This window comes from Gorilla gorilla, chromosome 3, assembly GCF_029281585.2.
Source record: "Gorilla gorilla gorilla isolate KB3781 chromosome 3, NHGRI_mGorGor1-v2.1_pri, whole genome shotgun sequence".
NCBI lineage: Eukaryota > Metazoa > Chordata > Mammalia > Primates > Hominidae > Gorilla > Gorilla gorilla.
Window position 1 is genome coordinate 21,565,688 of NC_073227.2, and position 22,572 is coordinate 21,588,259.

At 36.7% G+C, this 22,572-nt stretch overlaps 1 protein-coding gene and 1 long non-coding RNA gene across 7 annotated transcripts in view; one reads left to right on the forward strand and one right to left on the reverse strand.

Annotated features, from left to right (window-relative positions):
- Positions 1-1,826: 1,826 nt before the first annotated feature.
- LOC129533158 (uncharacterized) lies at positions 1,827-3,418 on the forward strand. Its single transcript, XR_008679202.2, has 3 exons — positions 1,827-1,958; positions 2,057-2,131; positions 3,082-3,418. It is a non-coding gene; the product is annotated as an uncharacterized lncRNA (long non-coding RNA).
- A 4,391-nt stretch (positions 3,419-7,809) lies between these two features.
- The window catches only part of RAB28 (RAB28, member RAS oncogene family), a 123,665-nt gene continuing 108,902 nt past the window's right edge, over positions 7,810-22,572 (reverse strand). Inside the window, exons 5-9 of one of the 6 annotated variants that reach the window (XR_010133332.1) lie at positions 21,594-21,697; positions 16,646-16,723; positions 11,890-11,965; positions 9,967-10,061; positions 8,705-8,744 (exon numbers count right to left, since the gene is read on the reverse strand). Coding sequence is in view for 5 of the 6 variants with exons in the window: in XM_004038445.5 (XP_004038493.4) it covers positions 8,652-8,744; positions 16,646-16,723; positions 21,594-21,697 (275 nt within the window). In the remaining variant the exon portion in view is untranslated. Of the gene's footprint in view, positions 11,966-16,645; positions 16,724-21,593; positions 21,698-22,572 lie in introns of all 6 variants that reach the window. The other 5 variants (XM_063705206.1, XM_063705204.1, XM_004038445.5 and 2 more) reach the window with 5 other exon arrangements.

Sequence of the window (22,572 nt, forward strand, 5' to 3'; positions counted from 1 at the left end):
AACTGCAGAAAGAAACAGAGCCTGACACAGGTGGAAGAATCTGCCCAAGGTCACTCAAATGAGTGGCTGAGACAAGTTTAGTCCTTCAGCTTACTGTCTCCATGACAGAGCTCTTGCCAGCTCACTCCATGGGCTGTTTAGTTACTCATGACAACCTACAATATAGATAGGTTTTATTCATTCAATAAACTTTTATTGGGGACATCTTTGGTGCCAGGCGCCAGATTTTTGGCCTTAGAGAGTTCATGGTCTAAAAGAAAATGGGACAAGTAGCCTTATGGCTGCAGGATGGCATAACAGTGCTACCAGAGAAGGAGGTATGATATACAAGCAAGGGGGTGTAAGAGGAGTAACTTCTGACAAGCAGGCTTCAGAGGAAGGGAGAAAAACATCAGGAAAACAAAGCCTCCTTATATGGAAGGTTGGTTACTTTTGTTTTAATAAGCCACTGGTGTGCTATGACTTTATACAACTCAAGTTAGAATAAACGATTTTGAATGAAAGGTTTCTAAGGATATTTACTGGCTGTAAAAGAAACAATCTGACATTACTAAAATATGTTCAGACCAAAATAGAGGCACAAGAAGACGTCCCTCTAGGCATGGATCTTCACTACCGTGCAAAGATCATATCTGCCTCTGCTCACAATTATTGACGAAAGTCAGTTCTCATCAGTGCCGTGTAGGAGACCAGACAGGTCAGCACACCCACTAAACTTTACATGCGGAATTTACTGTTTCTACTGTTGCCAAGGTCACAGGGAAGTGGACACTTTCATGTGCAATTAGCAATATAAGTTAGGACAATATTTCTGAAAGACAGTTTGGCAAAATTTATGAAGATACAAGATACTTTCAAAATACTCTTTGAACAAGCCATTCTACTTCTAGGAATTTATCCTGAGGGTAAATATATAAAAGAAAATATAGAAAGATATACATACGGTGTTCAACAAAACATAGTTTCTAATAATAGTGAAAACTTGGGGACATAGGAGAATGATGAACTAAATTATCATTAAACTATATACTTGAAAACCATTAAGTCAATAATAATGATGGATATGTATACTTAGGGATGTAGAAAAATGCTTGTATCACTCAGTGAAAAAAGCAAATTTCAAATTAGTTATTTAATATAATGCAACTTACGTGTAAATATAGCTTCCAGATATGTGTATTTATATCTAGAGAGAAACCTGGAAGATGGCTTTTAACCAAAACGTTAGTAATATTGAGCAGGAGAGGGGGTGATTCTAATTTATTTTTCTGTGTATTATTTTACAATATTTATGTAATCAGAACAAATAATAGGATTACTTTCATTGGAGACTAAAATTTTTTTGTTCTTTATTCTTGAGCATAAAGTTTTCATTTTAGGAGACTAACCTTTTTGAAGAAATTAGTCCTAAGCAACAGGAAAATTCAACCTGATTTAATGAGATTGAAAATATTCATTCTTTATTTTTATGGGCTCCTTTTCTAAATATATACTTGTGTAACTGATTTATATATTCAGTCATGAAAACAGTTTGTTCGTTCACTTGAAACTATGTAATAAGCACTTACTCTGAACCTGACAGGGGGACACTGCGGCATGAGGCGTATAACGTGATGGGTGAGAAGTCAGGCAGACCTGGATTTGCATCCCTTTCCCATCACTCACCAGTTCACAACCTCAGATGGGCTATTCAGTTGCTCTGAGCCTCATTTTCCTCATCTGTCAGAGATAATACAAATACCCATGGTATTAGTTATCTATTGCTGTGAAGCAAATTACTCAAAGACTTAGGGGCTTACAACAACAATGACCATTTATTATCTCATAGTTTCTTTGGATCAGAAATTTGGGGGGCAGTTCAACTAGTTCTGGGTCTTTGGTGAGGCTGCAGTCACATGAAGGCCTAACTGGGGCTGGAAGATTTGCTTCCAAGCTGGCTGTTAACAAAGGACTGGCAAGTTGGTGGTGGCTGTTGGTGGGAGGTCTTCTCTCCATAGCGGTCTCCACATTGCTGCTTCAGTGTCCTCACAGCATGGTGTCTGGCTTTCCTCCGAAGGGGCAATTGAAGGGGCCAAGGAGGAAGTTGACTATGCCTTCTATGATCTCGCCTCGAAAATCACACACCACATCCGTAAGTATTCTATGGATGGCAGGTTAGTTCTGATTTAATGTGAGAGGGGATTCACAAAGGTGAATACCAGGAGGCAAGGACCATTGGAACCATCTTGAAGGCTGACTACCACCTATGTGAAATGAGAAAATGCTTACAAAGAGCTCAGTGCACCTGTACTGCACCCATAATAAATAAGCCATAGTGATGAGAAAGAGTGCATATAACTGTACTCAACAAATAGGTCCCAGATCCCTGCTCTTGTCCAAAGTCCTGTTTTTTTCAGATGAGAAAACTGAGCCCAGAGAGGTTAAGTGGTTTGACTAGTCATACATGGAGTTGGTTTTTGAGCTAGGAGAAAAAGCAGGTTTTCTACCTTGCCCTATCCAAGGTCTTTCCTCCCGTAGAGAAAATCTCTGCAAAGATGCAGACTGAGGAACCACTTGCTAGAGCAAAGTGCTCACCAGAGTTGAAGACGAACAGATGTTTTAGAAAGAAGGGTAGGGAAGATGTTAAGAAGATTCTGAATGTCAGGCTGAGGAATTTGTCTTCCTTTGATGGGAAAGGAAGTAGGGAGCTATTGAGGGGTTGTGAATGCAAAAGTGACCTAAACACAGCTGTGTATTCAGCAGATTGTGGAGGTCTCTAAAGAGAAAGGCTGTTGGAGAAGTCCAGGCATCTGGGGACACAAGCAGCAGTAGTGGGAAAGGAGAAGGGGCTCGAGAGTCACAGTATCTAGGAATCATATCCCTGTGTAACCTGTGGATTCCAGATTAATTAAGGATTAAGGGACCAAGTCAAGAGGCTTAGGTGAGGGCAGCTAAAGGCTGGTGTACAGGCTGTGCCAGTGATCTCTGCCCAGCCTACAGGCCTGAGTCAGCCTCAATCTACCATGTGGGAGGCCTAAGAACATTCAATATGACTTGGAAGAAGGGCTTTAAAACAAATAGTCTGCCTTTCCTCGTTTCCAGCTCTCCAGCATGAAAAACTGATGCTACAAAAGGCTAGGCAAAATGGAATGTACGTGCTTCTGAGCTCAGCCCAAAGGGCCCTCCTCTACTGAAAGGCTCACTTCCCAGGAGAGAGGATGCTACAATGTGAAGGTTGTTACACTCAAGGTTTTCTCTCCAAGCCTCACCTCCTCTATTAAATCTGTCCCCCTACTCTTTAGGTAGAACTGACCTGCTGTCTGCCCTGAATACACATACCACAGATGGATTCTCTCTTGATACCTCGAGTGCCACAATGCCCTGCTAACTTACCTGCTTCCTCCTCCAGCCCCAAACCTCCCCGAGGGTAGACGCTGTGCCTCCCATGTTCCTAGGGCCTTCCTAGCCTGAACACTATGATTTTGCTCTCTGAAAATGTTAGACAAATACTTTTCTCTCCTAATTTCATCAGCTTTACATCCAGAAACAGGTTTACAGTCAGAAGGGTTGTAACCTGGGCTCCAGAGGGCTGAATCCAGCCCATCCATAGGGCTACTACCATAGGGCTATGAATCTAGTCCATCCATAGGGTCCTACCAACCGTAGGGCCACCAATGTTGTACTTTTATCACCCATTTTCCAGGACAATAAAATGCCTTGTTTTTAAAAAGAAATAGACAATTTTCTAAAAGAAGGAAATAAAATGACTTGAGGAGGAAACATACTTTTTCTAACTGGCACAAAAGCTCTGTATAAGCTAGTCGTGGCCCTATCCATACATAGTTTTTAGCTGGTCAATATAACTTTAAAAACTGAATCAAAATGACTTTAGGCAGGGCACATGCTCTCCAGCTTGTCAATCCCCACCACTCCCTATGGTCTTACACTCTTAACCTCTGTTATATTTATTTACCACCTAGCCCCGGAAGGCTTGTAAGTTTAAAACCCTGCAACATGATACAAAACCTCATAAAGCAATCCCTTCCATCTTTGGGAAGCAACTGTTTTCAAGGTTCTTTATTAGGCTGAATGGAAATCTTCCCATAGCCTCTCTCTACCCCTCCTATTTCTGGGGTACTCTAGGTCCTATAGTACAAATACAATGTTTTTCTAAAGCACACTCTCTTATTTATTTGAAGACTATCAGCAGAGTCTATGTGAGGCCTTCTCTTTTCCATATTAAACATACTGTCTTCCTTCCACTATTTCCTATGACATTGAATCCCCTCACTATACTCTGAATGTGACTTATTATCCCCTTAAAGAGGGGCATCCATACAGGCATGGTCTAATCCCTTGCAATTCAAAGTGTAATCCAAAAGCCAGTAGCATTTGCATGACTTGGGAGCCTGTTACAAATGCACAACCTCAGACCCACCCCACACCTACTGACTCAAGATCCACAGGTGATTCATATGCACACACCTAATTAATGCAGGCTACGATTATGCTAGTTTGTGAGAGCAACTGTGTTACACTGTCATCCCTGTTTCCTGTTATTTGAAATTCCTGTTTTTTTCCCACACTCACTGCTAAGTTACATCTTCTTATATTAGTTTGATTGCAGCATGTAACAATCTGATTATATTTTGATGAGTCCTAGACTATGAATTTGTGGGCAAAACACAGATCATATTCATCTCTGTTTTTGGTACCAAGCAAAGGCCCTAGTACATAATAGGTGCCAATATAAGAAGTAACCAAAAAATAAAATAACACTGGTCTAAATGACAAAAATAAATAAATAAATAAAAATTAACTCTCTGCTGAACAGTTCAAGGCATGGCTGGATCCAGGGCTCAAAGATGGTGACAGGGACTTCGATCATCGCCACTTTCCACCTCTGCTTTCTTGTCATCAGCACCATCCTCGGTCGAGCTCTCCCCTTGAGGCCTCAAGATGGCTGCCAGTGTCACTCAGAGCCACAGCCTTTCTCATTCCAGTCCAGCTGGCAAAGAGTCTTCTGAAAACTTATGGGGGCAAACATTTCTTTTTTCTTTCCTTTTTCAGAAACCTTAGCAAATGTCCCCTCCAATTTCATTAGCTATGATGGAGTTATCAGTTCATTTCAGAGCGAATTACTGGGGCGAGGGGGTTTAATATCCTGATGGGTTTAATTCAGTGAGGACTCCCTCATGAGGAGCTAGAAGCAGTTGAAAATTGAGGGAGGGTTCTATCAGGAAATTAGGAAACTGTTTGGAGAGGCGACATGTGTGCTGGGGAGGTGACCCATGGATGTCTACCGTAATGTTAAACAGGTCTGCATTTCAGTTTCCTTTAAATCTTGCAACTGTTGTTCACGATATCCGAGATTACAGCAACCACTAGCACAGGTTATGGCCAGAAAACTTTTCTATTTTTAGACCACACACAAACTATTCTGCTCCATCACATTGTTTCAGTGATCAACTTTAAAGGGCCCTGGCTTACCTCCTCCTGGAATAATAAAGCAGTCACAGGAGTTCTTTGGGCCACTCCAAAAACCACTCCAGAGTGGTTGGCCACACATAATATAGGGTGCACTTGAAAGGCAGCATCCAATGACCAGTTCTGGTTGAAGACTTTTGTGTTTTTCAAAAGCTCAATAAGCAGCAGAAGTGACCACAATGTGTTTGAAACTTTATAGCATGTGTCTTCAGGAGACAAAGTGCCTAAAACTAGATGGAAAGACTTGTAATTTTTTAAATTAAAAACTACAGACAGGAGAGGTAACAAAGTAAAATAAGCATGAATCCTGCATTTCTGTTTCAAAAATAAAACCCGAGGTATGGGGAAAATTGTAATATGGAATTCAGAAATCCGCTTTGGCCATATGCTGTACTGCATCTGCTTTCCTTGAGGCAAAAGGCTCTCAATGACCAGTCATGCTCAGCTGGGAGAGACATAATGCCAACGAGACTAAAGGCAGGCAGGAGGGTACAGAGGGGCAATTCCTGTTTCATCTGAGTGATCAGAGGGCAAACTTCCCACCACCAGCCCCTGTGGACACATGCTACTGGTCAAGGTAGTCACTGTGCGAGGGCGGATGGACCACACAGGCCCATCGCCACTTCTCAAAAGAACAGCTTAAACTAAGACCTATTTAACTCTCAGGAAGGGCGTCAGTTATGTGATCTTCACAAATGAAAGGCAGCCTAAAACCAGTACCAGCGTAGTCCATTCTGTCACAGAACCAATTTGTGTAGCCCCTGGCTCTACCCCTTACTGAAGGAAGGCCTTTCGTATCATCACTTAGTCTCAGCTTCGGTTTCCTCTATGAGAGGAGGCAATAATTCCCCTCTCACAGACGGGTGTGAAAGTAAAACAGTCCATGTAACAAATACCTAGAAATGTTCAGGCCAAAGAACGCCTACCAACGTCATTTTCTTCCCTGGCCCCTGCTCAGTCCCACGCAGTGCTCTAAGTTTATAAACACACCACTAAAAAAATTCGGTCTTGTAGACCTTTTGCAATTTCTCTCTGAAATTGCAAATTGAAATTCATACATATGTGTGAAGTCATACTTTATCGTACTGTAGTAATCGTATTGGCCGGAAAAAAATTTTTTTTAAATCCTTCAGTTTTCACATAGATGGAGGTGAAATCAACACAAAATGACCAAGCGGAGCATGGCCTCACCTTTTACTAAATGTAAAGCCTTGGGCAAGTTTAGTTTAATAGAAGGCTTCAATCAATCACAGCTTTTAAAATAGCAGCAATAACAACAAACATCTCTCCCACTAGATTGTAAAGTCCTCGAGGGTTGAGAGCTCATTTATTCAACTTTATATTCTATTAACATCCCTAGTCAACTGGCCTGCACATATTAGGAAGATAAGCTGCAATAGCTTGAAGGGTTTATCACTTGAAGGTCTTAAAAGTCTGCTAAATTATTATAAAATGAAAAATATAAAAATCAAAATAGAAAGAGGCTGGACCCACTAACAAGTAGAGTCACAGTTTTCAAAATTTTTTAATTATTTTTTTTTTAATTTCTCAGCCTAGAGACAGATCTATCAAGTCTAGCTCTATGATTTAATGATCTCTGGCAAGTTACTTTTTCTGTCCACACTTCGGTTTCCTTAGCCATGTAAGGAAGGGAACAAAGTTTTCCAAAATCCCTTACACCTCTAAAATTAGGTATCCAAATTTCTACACACACTTGTGGCAAATCTATGACAAAGGCACGCTGCCAGGCACCATAAGAGACATGAGAGAGAAGAGACCAGAGCAGCCCTTCAATGAGCTCATGGATTGTTAAACAATAAAAAAAACAGGGGCATAAATAGCAGCGATTCAAAGCAGAAAGGGGCAGTGGCTATCAGAGAGGTACTGATGTGGAACTGTGAGCTGTGGAGACAAGCACTGGCTTTGTGGAAGGGTGGCTTTTGTTCCCACTTCAATGTAGCAAATATGGAGCACCAGTCATGCCAGGCACCGTGTCTTAGCACAAAAGAAAAAAAAAAAACACAACTATGACCAAGACAAACAGAGTCCTGTGGAGCATCACAAAGCAAATAGGAACGAGTCCATAGCTCTGTTTGCAGAGAAGTGATGATGGTACAGTGGAGTGGCATGAGAAGAGGTAGAAAGGCAGGAGGCAGCTGATGTGGAGCCCCTGAAATGCCAAGCTATGGAGTCTGGATTTTAATTGGTCCAACAAAATAATCTAACAATTCTAAGTGACTGACTATATACCAAACTTCACAGAATCACTAATTTTGTATCCAAATGCACACTGCCTTTCTGTAACAAAAAGGAAGACGTTTGAAAGAAAATTGCCAAAAGAAGTAATTTAAATAAGTTTATTTGTGAAAGAAAAACATCTGAACATCAGGTACAGTCTGATCCACAATGTCATAACTCAGTCTCGGGAGTACTCTTATGCAGTTTGCAAGAGAAATTCCATGTGGAGCATCAGCTGAACATTTATCAGAATTCAGAAAGCCTTCAAACCTGAGTATTACACAATACATAACGACAACGATACAGTAATAAAAATACAATATCAAATACTCACTACTTTGTGAGTTACAAACTACAATATAAACAATTTAGGCCCCTTTTTAAAAAATGAAAAAATATTTCTATTACAGGCTTACTTCAAGCATTTTCAGTTAGAAACAGCTTTATATACTTCTACTCACGATAGATAGCGAAAGAATGTCTTCATAAGTATCTGTAGGTAAAATATATTACTTGCTTAATGTTTGCACTCTGAAGTATACTTTGACACATACAAGTTCCGATAAGAGAATGAAACTGCTGTGGCAAAATCCTGGCTGATGATCAAGACTTGGATAGTTTTCATATTAAGTTAAAAAAATTTACATCAATGAAAAAAGAAGCAAGGACATACAAAGAAGCAACATCATTCTTTTGCAATGAAGCAGTCTAATTCCAGGGAATGGGTTTTCCATTTTGAATTCAAAGTGTGTGGTCCCAAAGTTGAATTCTTTCAAATCCAAGGAGCTGCCTGCCACTGTGAGGCAATAGCAATGATGAAGCAAGTTGGGAGTAAAGTGTTAACTGAACTACAGAGATGGTCACTGATAAAACAAGTTCCTAGAAGTCCTCGGGCCCACCCAGAGGTGAAGGGCAGCCAGAACTATCAACACAAAAGAAAAATGCGCTCACTGAACTGCACACATAGAGCTTCTAGGAGGGTTAACAGTCCTTGACATAGGTTCCTGGTTGTAGTTTACAATATCTGCCTTCACCACCCTCTGTCATAAAAGAAAACAGAGTTATTATCAGGACATCAGAACATTTAGAAAGAGCTCCTTAAAGTATATTTTTATTTTCTGAACTTTGCTGAACTTCTGATGATGGACACCATAAATGAAGCAGGAGTTGATATTAAAAGAATAAGCCAGACAAACAAATGAAGAATGGATTTTTTTTTTTTTCAAGAAGAGAATGGCAACTCAGCTACTGAGTTGTTCCTGGTTTTATGACAGTAACTTGAGGTTATTGTAAGTCTAATGAAAAACTGACAAATCAATAATGAAAAATTAAACCCTGATAATAATTTAGAGCAAAATAAATTAATCATTCACATATATTTTAAATCATAGAAAAGAACTCATCATTTCAAAGTAAAAAATAGCATTATTGATTAATATTTCCATAAGCCATTATATTTAGCGAAAACTCTTCATTGAATGTTTACAGCAGTTTGTGAGTTTGTAAGAAGACATTTAAATGTTAAAGAGGATTCACATATAAAGCAGAAATATTCTGAGCAACCCATTTTTAAATCTTTTCCAATTTCTAAACCTTTCCTCCAAAATCCCTATTTCCAAATGGCTCACTATTGGTTATGAATACAACTCTAACAAAAAAGAGTATGATGAAAAAATTTAGAAAATTACTTCATATTCATGTTTTTAAAATAATTTAAACCAAAAGATAATTTTAACTCTTCCCTCCTTCCCTCTAACACACACTTCAAGGAACATCTAAAATGATACACTTAGCAATATGCTTAATATTCATCTCTAAGTAATACTTTAAAACAAATCCTTTACTGTTTTCAACTCTGCAAAGTCTGCACACACAAGCAGACAAAGAAGGGCAATTCAAGGCAAATTTTAAAAATACTCTTTCAATTACCAAGCTATTTCAGGAAAAATGGTAAGGAATGAATAATGAAATAACTGCCTCAATTCTCCACTTCACTGCACATGTAATAAACACAACCATAAAGACAAATATGTTTAAAAGTAACTGAAATGTTATTTTAATTTGTTCCCAATTTCTTAATTCATGTCTCCTGGCAGAGGACCAACTTTTTAGTTCTAAATCAAGACGTAGACATGATATTAACTTCCAATAATGTACAATAATCATCTGAACTTCCCTATTCATAGGGAATAAAGAACAAGATAGCATTCAATGGTTCTCCCTTCCCACCTCCCCAAACTGTAATAATTTATCACTTAATACCTGCACTACTGTACTGAACAGATTCTACTCTGAGTAGAGGTGGTATGTTGATTTTCTTCTTCCGGGTACTTCACTATTTCTGCCCTGACAATACGCTGTCAATTCCATACAACATAAATGAGACAAAGAAAAAAGAATTAAAAAAAAGAAGACAAAATGGAAAGTATGTTCAATGACTGAATATAGAAGGAAACACCAAAGTAGAAAAATAAAATTAACATATACATGTAAACATGTCTCACACACACACGCACACACAAACAGCAGAATGTACACATACAAAAGGAAAGAAAAGGAAAGGAACAAAGACCCAAGAAACATTATTCTTTGTAATTGTATTTAATTACTGAAATAGATATGACCACTGAACTTCCCAAATTGTAAGTTCCATTTTTGATAACACAATTATATATAACATATATAATGCCCAGAATTTCAGAAGACTGTGAAGAATTATGAGGTTTTTCTATGTTAAAGTGCAATAAAAGGATTAATTCCATTTCCATTAACAAGCTTTACTGAAGATATACTATGTGCCAGTCGCTCTATACTGTGAAAGTATGGGCGACTTACACAGAATCTATTCACAAGTTGCTGAGGACCTAATGGAAAGAGAAACACATATACAACTAATTGCCATACAAGTTAAACACTTAACTAGTGGACTTATAATATGCTGTGGGAACACAGAGGAAGGAGTAATTAATTATCTTTGAAGGTGGGGAGAGGAATGAAGACATCAGAGGAAGGCATATGCCATTTACAATTTTTATATTTAATACTATTTATTACTTGTCCAAGACTTCCTTATGATGCTCGCTCCCCCATTCCTCCCGATCCTAACCTCCATACTTCCAAATTCCATACAGAAACAAACAAGTTCAAAATGCAGTTGCAGGTCATGTAAAAAAAAATCACAAGGTACAATATTTAAGTACAATAACTGTTGCTTTCAAATATCTAAGAGTTTTACTAAATAAGAAACTATTTATTTTTACCTTGTTATATTCTTAATTGCTGCCACCGTTAGGATAAAAAGACCATATGTGACAAATATGTATGACACAGATAACATGTTACCCAAATATTTTAGATTTAGACCTATCCTCGCTATCCATGTGATTGCAAATAACTTATTTTGGGACACGCATCCTTCATAATAGCATCTATTAATTTATTAAGATAGAAAAGCATCTTAATATGAGCTGCTGTCTGTGACTACATTTATAAATAAAGATCCTATAAACAACTGAGAGTAAATGAATAGGATGCTGAGGCATACGAACATATTAGCCTTGGATGGCTTCTGCTTAAGTTCTTTAGCAACAAGCAGCATTAACTTTTGGACAAGACTCATGATTTACTAGGCACTCTGCCTGATGCTATCAACAGAAGCATTACCAACTGCCAAATGAGGTATGAGTCGGGGGGTACATCAGTGAAATATTGTATACCATTATCTAACCTCCCCAAACCTAACTGTTTCATGCCAAACTATGGGTTACAATGAAGAGATGGGATTTTCATAATCAGTAAGCAACTCATTAATCCAACAAAATGTTGGTTTAAGTCTTATCCTATAAACACAACCAGATTACTGTCCTGTGCTCAAAACATTTTGGTCCAAGTACTGACTAATGTAAATGACTTGGATTTCATTATTAATTTTCATCAAATTAATGAAGAATTAACAAGACAGCATCACTCTCAGGGGCTTTGACTCTTTGACATAAAGCTTTGTAAAATGTTTCCGAACTGTAAGCCATAACCAAGGCTCTGCAGATTCCAAATTTCACTTTCTATGATTAGAAAAACATAATTTCCATGTCATAAACTTCATGGTAGGTGGTTTCACTGTAGTCAGCTTATTTAAAAGCCATTTATTGATGTTTTTAGAGAAAATGTTACCTATAAAATACCAACCTTTATTTTTAGAGCCACAAAGCACACTCAATTATTCTCTGCTATTAGTTGATGAAATGAAAATAATGAAGTGGCCCTAAGAGGAAAAGAGTTATATGGGTGAATACAAGCTTAACCCTGATATTTTCAAAGAGCATTTGCCAAGTGTATACTGGAAATGGAAGTGGTAGCCATGGAGGGCATAAGCAAGAAAGCAACCTATGGGTTGGGGCACAAGGTGTAAGGAGTATAGATGGACTCTGTGCAAAAGCCATAGTTTGTCATGGCCAGGTTATGGAGTAAACACACCCTGAAGGCTAAAACATCTGTCACTGTCATTCATTCAAAGCCAACCACCATCCCAGATATTGCAGACATTTAGGTAAATAATGCATAATCTCTGTTTTTTTGAGATGCTAAGAGTCTAGCACAGAAAACAGATGTGTAAACTACTACAGAATATTCTGACTGGCATACATTCAAAGTGCAACAAGATTACAGAATACAATTTAAAGCATGGATATAGGATATAACGTTAAAAAGCACAGTACTTTGCACAGAGTGGGAGTTTTTTAAAAGCTACTCTTCTATATAACGAATGGGCCGTTATATGCTGCCAGTAACAAAACATTGGGCAAGTTATTTCACGTCTTCTGTCTTCACAATTTCCTAATCTATAAAAACAAGGTCTACCTACATGATCTCTAAAGTCCCATCTGGTTTTGAAATTTTCTTTAAAAAATTAATTTAAAAGGTGAATAGGAAAAAGAAAAAATGTTATGTAATATGAAAATCCATTAAGCAACGTTCAATATCTGAGGGTTAGAGTAGTATGTACAAAATGAGAAAATATCCTCCTCAAGAAAACAAGTGGTCTTTAGGATAAGAAAGAAATCCCAGTACAGTTTTAATAAACATACTGGAGAAAATGATCGTAAAAAATTAACATGTGGGTAAGAAGAACCTGAGGAAGATCAACATTCAGGTAAAGCTAAAAAGCAGAAAGGATTCTTAATACCAAAGGTTAAATGGGTACTTGTACTGTACAATGATATGCCAATTAAGATAACTAAAATCTTGAGCATGTCTATTACATGCCAAGCCCTACATGAGATACTTTCAGATACAGTCTGAAAATAATTTGAGGGGACAATAAGGAATATATCTTTTTAGCAAGTTTAATGAATATCTCAGACATGATAGAAATTTTTGGTCTTTTTAAAAACTAATACATACCTAGTTCAAACCAAGTAGAAATTCACAGTTTATTAATTGGCAAGTAAAAATGCTGAGGCTTAAAAATGTATTAAGAACTCTTAACACCAAGTAGATATGGCATAACTTCCTTGCAATTCAGACTGAAGGACACAAGACAGGACTGAAAGGACTATGCTTTTTCTTTATCAATTATCTAATGCATTCTTAAAGAGCTGATTGCTGGATTTCCTAAACAACAGCTATTGTAAATTTATTTTTTCTCCTAAAGGTCTATGTACTTTGCAAATAAAAAATCTGAACAACCTGGGAAACTAGAACACTTGTTAACAACAGTATCAATTCTTACACTATCTTAGAGGATAATGGTTGGTAGTGGAGAAGGGGAAGACTACATAAATGATGCAAATGAAACTATTAATCAAATTGGGAATTGTGAAAAATGGATCTATAGTGTTCTTTGTTTAAATGTTTGGCTGCCCCACTTATTCTGGGAGCTCCTTGAGGATAGGGACTTTCTCTTATTCATTTCTGTATCCCCAGATTCTAGTGTGGCCCCCTGGCATTACACAGACCCTCAAAATATGGTTACTGTGTTAATAAACTGCATTCACTTTCTTTTCTCTCTCTTCCTCTTCCTTGCAAAGCTTGCAAAGTGTGTTGATAACTCATTTTATATAACTCCCAAATAGGAGCAATCTAGGTTAGAAATAAACTAGCAGAATCTCTTTAAATAGTCAGTGAATGAAACTAGGACTAAAACCTCATTGTAAATATTTATGTCACAAACTAAATTATTATAGTAGAGCATCAACATCAATGGGACTGGTGAGTCTGCCATTTAACTCCTTCTCTATAGAATAATACAAAGTACTTTCAAACATTCCCTTGAATCCCCCCAGTAATCTTTCAAATGTCGCAACAACCACATGCAGTGTGTATGTGTGTATGTATATATGTATGTATGTATGTATGTGTGTGTGTGTATATATGTGTGTATATATATATAATCTGCACTTCTTAGTCTTTTAGATGAACTTGCCAAAATGTTTCCACTGAGAAATATGAATTGTAAAATCAATAATTTAATTGGCAAAAACACCAAATTCATCAGGATCAAGAAAGACTAATAAGGATTCTTGCTATACACAAAGAATTTTGACAAACATACAGAAGAGTGCTGCAGTAACTTGAATTCACCTTCAAATGAATGCATTAAGAGTAAATGCCACCAACAAACTGAAGATAGAATTAAACCTCAAAGCATAATAAACAAGGTAGATGTGCAGGGAGGGTAGGGAAGTATGTAGTTAACACATCTAATATCTGTTTATTTAAAATACGCTAGGATATTAAGCCCATATCTAAAGTCAAAATAGTAACCCTGTTGATCTTGCAACACGAGGGACCTAATGTTAATAAAGCTTCCCCCAAATTTTGCCTCCAGTTGTTTCATTTCTCCAGAGGTCTCCTTGTATCTGATCACCGCTGCACAGCTCAGGCAGTACAAGGAATCCTTCCTCAGTGCAGCCCTCTCACCTGTGAAGCACCAGCCCACCATTCCCCCTTTCAGAAAGACAACCAATCATTGGGTTTCTCCTGTCTTCATTCCTCCAGGCAAGAAACCTCAGGGTTATCTCGGACTTCTATCCTCTCCTATCCAATAATTCCACAAGCCCTATTGGTTCTTCTTTAAAATCTCCCTTACATCCATCCGACCTTTCCATTCCATCTTGACTTTGGCCTTTTTCACATGGTAGCAGTAACTCAGTCTCCTTACCTCAATCTCCCTCCCATCCAACGACATATAAAAATATCCGATTAGATTAATTCTACCTAAAAACTGGTTTCATTTATTGCCCTACCTCAAAATGATTACAGGTCTAATAAAATTAATCAACTTGGCATTCATAAATCCCCAAAATCTGTTCTCAAACTCTTTATACTCTAACACAAATGGTCATTTATTTTAACCAAACTGCTCTTCTGTTTCCAAAATACAACCTAACCTTTTCTACCCAGGTATATTGTTCATACCAGCTCCTCTTTCAGCCATTTTCTCCCTTCCCACTCCAAACTGCCCAGTACACTTTCCCCCAGTATGGCAGAGTGGAAATACCAAGGGCATTGGTGTCAGAGAGACCTGGATGCAAATTCTGGCTCCACCACTGCCCAATTAATGGTTAGTGATCAAGTTACTGAATCTCTCCACAGTCTCAGCTTCCTGATCATAAAATGATAAAATTTCACCTGATCCAGGGAGTTATTATGAGGATAACTGAGATAACACAGTCCCCCTGGCACATAACCTATTAATTTTCTTTACTGAAAGCAGGGACATTTTAAAGTCTTTTAATTCTTTTTTAGACCCACCACTATACTGAGTTTACAATGTATGACCAATAAATCACTTATGATAATCACAGACTCTCTAACTAAGCAGAGACAAACATTATTTAGACAGAGAAGCTAAAAAGCAAAGGAATTACTTGACCTCTGGGATCCAAGGTCTGTGTGATCAAGCAAATCATGGTGACTTCTCTTTCTTATATTCTCCTAGGCCCAAAACGAGTAACCACTTTTTCTGTGTCTGGGAGCTATTTAAACATCACAAAGTATCTTAGCACTGTATTTGGCCATACCAAGTGCTAAAACAAATGTCTTTGAATGATGGGAATTAAAACTAGCAAACGTTTAGAGTTTCAAATGTTTTAATCAAGTCTTAGAAACAGCCATATCAGTGTAACAATTTCAAATATTTGCTTCAATTGTTTTAAAACACACACACACACACACACACACACACACACAGAGAGAGAGAGAGAGACCATGAGAAAAAGATACAGAACTAACTCTAAAAGAATTAAAGAAAAATTTAAAGATGGGAAAAGATAATTATACTTTTTTAGTTGCACAGGGTGCGAATGGGGTGGAAGAAATTGAGCAAAAATGTAATTAGTTTGTTACTTCTAACCAAACCACTTCTGAAGCATAACTTTATAGGCTCTTACTCTGATTTTTCATTCTATCAAACACATGAATTAGTGGGAAATTACAGTGGTACTTTAAATTTCTTGGCTGCCGCTATGCACGTTTTTTTCTTAGCCTAAGAAAACTATCTAGGAATAGTGAAAAAACATAGAAATCCTTACTAATTAATAACACTACTAAACTGACAATAAAATAACATCAAAAACTAATATCACTACAGTCAAGGATGTTTTAAAATTGAATAGAGGCTCCAAAAGGATTTAAATAAAGAAGTGCCAAACAATGTGGTCAGCACCTTAACTCATTAGTTAACCACTAATAAAAATTTTCTTATACTAGTATCTTTTTCCCAACAAAAGAGACAAAATGAGGTTTCAAGGGTATCATAATTTGGCAAAAAGTTAACATTCTCCATCTTCTGCAATAAACACTGATTCATACATACAATCTATTCCCAAAGCTTTTAGAGATATGTACACAGAAGGCATAAATGGGAAAGAATTTATGGGTGAAAATTAATGTCTTGTAAGAAATTCATTAATTTTTTAAATATAAAGTTCAAGGTAATCACCTGTGACTGTTCTATTTCTGCTTTGTTTAATTTGATCCCAAGGATTTCAGCAGCAACTTTCTGAAAGCACAGGAAGACCTACATAACAAAAATGGGTTTAAATGATTTAAAAGAGGCATGCTTAAGTTATTTTCAAATAAACAGAATTTTCTTAAAAATGATAAACAGCAATAATTGCAAAAATATGATATAGCAGGTGATTCCAAAAATAGCTTTATTTGTCAAATGTAGCAACATTTTAAATATAATAATTTTTAAATTATAAAGCCATAATTTAAAACTCCATGCAATTCAATGAATTGATCATTTTCTCTAAACACACACATGAAAGATTTAACATGATGATTACAGCTACCACTTTAAAAAACAACAAAACAATCTTACTTACTAGTATAAAAACTCCCATAATTCCTGAAGAAGATAAAAATAATCTATACTTTACCAACCCAGGTTTTCACTGTCGGTTTTATCTTGGTCCTTTTAGCCGCCTTTGGCCTATCTCAAAAGGTCTTAGTTTCTAACACTTTAATACTCTCTGTGCCTTTCATATCATTCCAACAAATTCTCCATGTATCTTGAGTAAAGCAACTTGGTACTGTTTACTATATTTTATCAGTTCAGAGCAAAGGAAAAATATATGCCATTGCGATTAAACAAAAATAGACAAATATTTTTCTATAAATAGCCTTTCCACACATAGTTAGCTTATGTCAGGTCCGCTGTAATTACTAGAGTTCCAATCCTGACATTTACTGTAGTATAACTTATCTTTTCTTCATAAATGTCCTACCATATTCTTATCCCTATTCATCACATGCTTATAGAATATTTATCAAAACTTTATTAATTTTTCCTTCTAACAAAAAAGGATACATATTCCTGATAGCCTTATGCCACTTGTACCCTAAGAAGCATATTTTAGTTCACTGATGGTCAATGTTCAAGGAACAACAGGAAAAGTACTGTGGTGGAGTGGAGAGAAAGAGTGGTTATAAAAGAAGATGAGCAAAGAGATGAAGGGAGTACAAAGCATGTAAAATCTGGTAGGCTACTGGAAGGACTTTGGCGTTTACTCCAAATGAAATGGAAGGCATGGGAGGGTGGCCCAATGTGACTTTTATTTTAACAGCATTAGTCTGGTTGTTTGTATTGAATATTGACTATAGGAGACCAAGTGTACAAAAACAGAATCAGCAAAGAAACTAATGTAAAATATTATGGAGGCTGAACCAAAGCGGTAGAAGTGGACAAAGTAAGAAACAGTCACCAGGTTCTGGATATATTTTCAAAGTACAGCCAAGGGGATTTGGTGACAGATGTGGGGTGTGAGAGAAAAAGAGGAGTCAAGAAAGGCTCCAAAATTTTTTTGGCCTGAGCAACTGGTAGATCTGCTATTTATTAAAGTGAGGAAGACTGTGAGAGATTTGAGGAAGGAATATCAAGAGCTCAGTTCTAAACATGTTAAATTGGGCAGCCTATTAGACATCTAAGAGGAGATGCTGAGCGGGCAGTTGGATATAAGAGTCTACAGTTCAGGGGAAAAGCCTGAGCAAAGCCAGAAGACTAAATAAAGCCATTATGGGAATAAGTGTAGAAAAAGAGATTATCAAAGGACTGAACCTTAGTTGGCTGGAGAGGTAAGAAAATTAGTCAAGGGGACTGACAGAGTAGTTAGTGAAGCAGGAAGAAAACCAGGAGGCGTTGTAACCTGGAAGCTAAGTGCAGAGAGTATTTCAAAGAGACGAGAGTGATCAGCAATTATTTATGTTGCTACTTAATCAAATAAGATGAGGGCTGAGTACTGACCATTGGATTCAGCAAAAAGGAGGCCATTGATGACGTGAATAACAGCAGTTTGGGTAAAATACTGAGGGCAAAAGTCTGCTGGAACTGGAAGAGAAACTGGCAAAAGAAGAACTAGAGACAATTCTTTAAAACATCCACTGGAAAGTGAAGGAAGGAAATAAGGCAACAGCTAGAGAAAAAATGCGGCATCAAGAGTTTTCTTGTTAAGATAAAAGAAGTCATAATATTTTCTGTGCTGAAATAATAATCCAGTAGATGAAAAAAAATAATACATATGAAACAGAGAGAACTGCTAAAGCAATATCCTTGATTCAGCAAAGATAAATGGGACTAGTACACAATGGAGAAGTTGGCCCTAGCTAGAATGGATCCCATAGTAACCACAGAGAAGACAGAAGATATGAGAACAGATGGGGTAAGTAGGATGAGGTTAGACCTGGTAGCAGCAGTATGTAGAAGTTGTCTTCTGTTTGTTTCAAATTTCTTATAAAATAGGAAACAAGGTCATCAGCTGACAGAATAGAGGAGGATAGTTTGAACATCTGAAGAGAGAAGAGAAGCTATGAAATAGTCATCGGCCTGGCGCAGTGGCTCACACCTGTAATCCCAACACTTTGGGAGACTGAGGCGGGTGGATCACGAGGTCAGTTCAAGATCAGCCTGGCCAAGATGGTGAAACCCCATCTCTACTAAAAATACAAAAAATTAGCCAGGCGTGGTGGTGGGTGCCTGTAATCCCAGCTATTCGGGAGGCTGAGGCAGAGAATTGCTTTAACCCAGGAGGCGGAGGCTGCAGTGAGCTGAGATCGCACCACTGCACTCCAGTCCAGAGGACATAGTGAAACTCTGTCTCCAAAAAAAAAAAAAAAAAAAAAAAGTCACCTAGATGAGGGGAAGAGGTGATAGACTAGGGATATAGAGCATAATTACTGAGCAGCATTAAGGGCCCACTTGAGATTAGTGATTGTGAACTTGAAGTGAAAACTCCAGCATGCCTCTGTGTTTTTCTCTGGTCATGTTCATGGGTACACCCATGAAAAAGTGGAGACTTGGTTTAAACCAGAATTAAGGTTTAGCCAAGCGGATCTGACAAAATGAAAGAGGGAAAAGGAAACTGAGAGTATATGCATGGCAATGATTTGGACTGGCCATGAGATTTAAGTTCAGAAGAGAGACAAATGAAGACATGAAAAGAGGTTAAGATTTTGCAAAGGTGTTAGGATCAATGTCTTGTAGGTCTTGCTAGGGTTGAGAATGGTTGTGTTAGGACACTCAAAGGTGTGAAATAGAAGATGGTTGGTGGTTAGTGATTAGGATGCCTGATACTGAGATAACAGAAGAGCCACAGTAATTTGTAATGACGTGATCTGTGGTATACAAGAGTGACTAAGGTGACATCAGGGAGAAACAAGGATACTGAAATCACTAAGAATTATGACACAGGAATATCAGAGAAAGTATAGCAACCCAGGAGCTCATCTCCTCAAGCAATGAGAAAGTTACCTGGAGCTAGAAATGATTACAAGTCTTAAAGTAATTTCATAAGAACAAACCATTTCAAAGTACCACTTAAAAAAAAATGAAGTTTTTTAATAGTGGTTCAATATAAGCAAACAAAAAACACTAAGTGGCAAAAAAATACTAAGTGGTAAAAAACAAGCTAAAATACTACAAGTTAAAATAATTCTGAAATGGCAAAAAAAAAGCCCCTGGGAAGATTAAGTGAGGGTAGAAGCCCAGTGAATCCATGGATGAGTTTATCTACAATTATTGACATTACATTTTTTAAAAAGGCATGGATGGGTGAGTATGTGCCCATGTTCACATTGTCTGAGGGGAAAGGATTCCAGGAGGCCAAATTTTTTAATGGGTCTTACCAAAAGAAAGAATAAACCCCCATCATATTATTTATTTTAGGTGTAAAACTATAAAGGATATTACAGAGAAAAACACCAAAAATCTTAAACCACAGAAAAATTTCAAACTTCTTTTAGTTGAAAAATGTCAACTGGAAAAATAGTCAAATGGGGGTCAGTGAGGATTATTTGAAAAAATTATGATACATGACTATTAGCAATAATATAAAAATGGTCATAGAAAATTTCCAAATGCAATAGAAAGTTATAACAAGGAAAAAGCAGAAAGTGAATAACTAATAAAACTTTTAAAATTTCAACCTCAATTATAATCAAAGAAATTCAGATTTAAATAGTAAAGTATCTTTTTTCTTTTTTGGGGCCTACCAATTTGACAAAGATTTTAAAATAAATACATAGATAAATCCTGAATGTTAAAAGGATGTAGTTATGGCAATCATACAATGCTGGTGATAGCATGAATTTAGTCTTTCTGGTGGTGATTTGGCAATGTTTCAATCTCCTTTCAAGGAATCTACCTAAAGAAAATAATCAAAACACCAAAAGCTTACGGACAAAATTTTACATTAGAACAGTATGTTCAAAACTTAACAACCTATATGTTCCACAATAAGAATAAGATTGAATAAATTTCTGAACATTTATTAAATGAATTATTCAATCTATTATTAAATGACATGGGAACAATAAAAATATTAAGTAAAAAGTAAAATATAAAATTATTTCTATATTATAATCTTAATTTTTAAAAATAAATATAGGGTTGTGACTGTGAGCCCCAGAGTGTCACTATTTGCCTTCACAAATCCTCTCTCCTCCACTTATTAGCCGTGTAATCTGGACCCCATTACATAATTTCTCTAAGACTCATCTATAAAATGGAGATAATCAGAGTAGTACAATATCTATAATAAAGTAAGCACTCAATGAATGCCATCTCCTAGCCACAGGCAGCAGCACTAGTGTGAGCATCAGGAAAAGAGACTAGATGGAATCATATGAGGTTATGAGTGGTTATCTCTAGATACTGACATTACCGGTGGTTTATATTCATTTTAATTCCCCTTTTAAAAATAACTAAAATTATGTTAAATAAATTATAAAAGTAATATAACCAGAATAAACATGTTATATCTAATCCAAGGAATTTCAAGTTTTCAATAGGAATTAATTTGCTCCAAAAGTTAAATAATGGAAGTATACTTCCTAGGAATGTTAGTAAATAAAAGGAAAACATCACATACAGTATTCATTATTTTACTTACAGAGTCTCCTGTCTTGGCTGAGACAAAGTGGCTACTAAAACCATTTTCCTGGCAAAACCGTAAGTGTTTTTCAGGTTTTATTGTTCGCATATGCTCCAAATCAACTAGAAAGGTGTTAAAGAGAGAAAATAATTCAATATTAGAGTCTATCAAAACATTTTTAACATGTTTAAATTTATATTCCAATATATTCCAATATTCCAATATTCCAATATTGGAATATTTATATTCCAATATTCCAATATTATATTCCAGCTTCGACATTAGCTGTGCAACCTTGGACAATTTATTAAACCTCTTTATGACTCAGTTTCCACATCTATAAACTGGGAATAATAAATATACCTATTTTGTAGAGAGTTATTTGATAATTAATCTATGTATAATGCACAAAGACCAGCACATAAGTGCTAAAAAAAAGTGCGCTATCATTAATTATTATCATCTGTATAAGTTCAGGCACACTGATGATGCTCAACAAAGATCTACTTAATATAGTATATTTAAACATGGTGATTAATTGAAGGCAAGTTGTACTTACCCAAGCATATTTGGCTTGAAACAGTTTAATTACTTTAATAATTAGCTCTGTAATCTCTATAAGCTTGAATGTTAGCACAAAGACATAACTTTCTGCTTAAGAGATCAATATTACATTGTGTGTTTACATTAATTTATACCCATATTTTAATTTCACAAAGACATAGTTCAGTTGTTTTCCATCTAGAGTATCCATTTTGAGAGTAAGGGGCAAGGATGTATTTCCTTAAATAGTTGTAGGTGCTTTAAAGCAAAGCACAATACTCATATCCAATACTGGTTTTATCCAGCACAGTCTATTTTTCCAAATGTGATTCTTTATTTAACAGTTTCTCTTTTTACAACACTACAGACCCTATAAGGGTGTTTATTCAATGCCGTCAAATTATAAGGCAAATATATTCACAGGATTTAAGGACAACTAGGCTCTTTGAGTCAA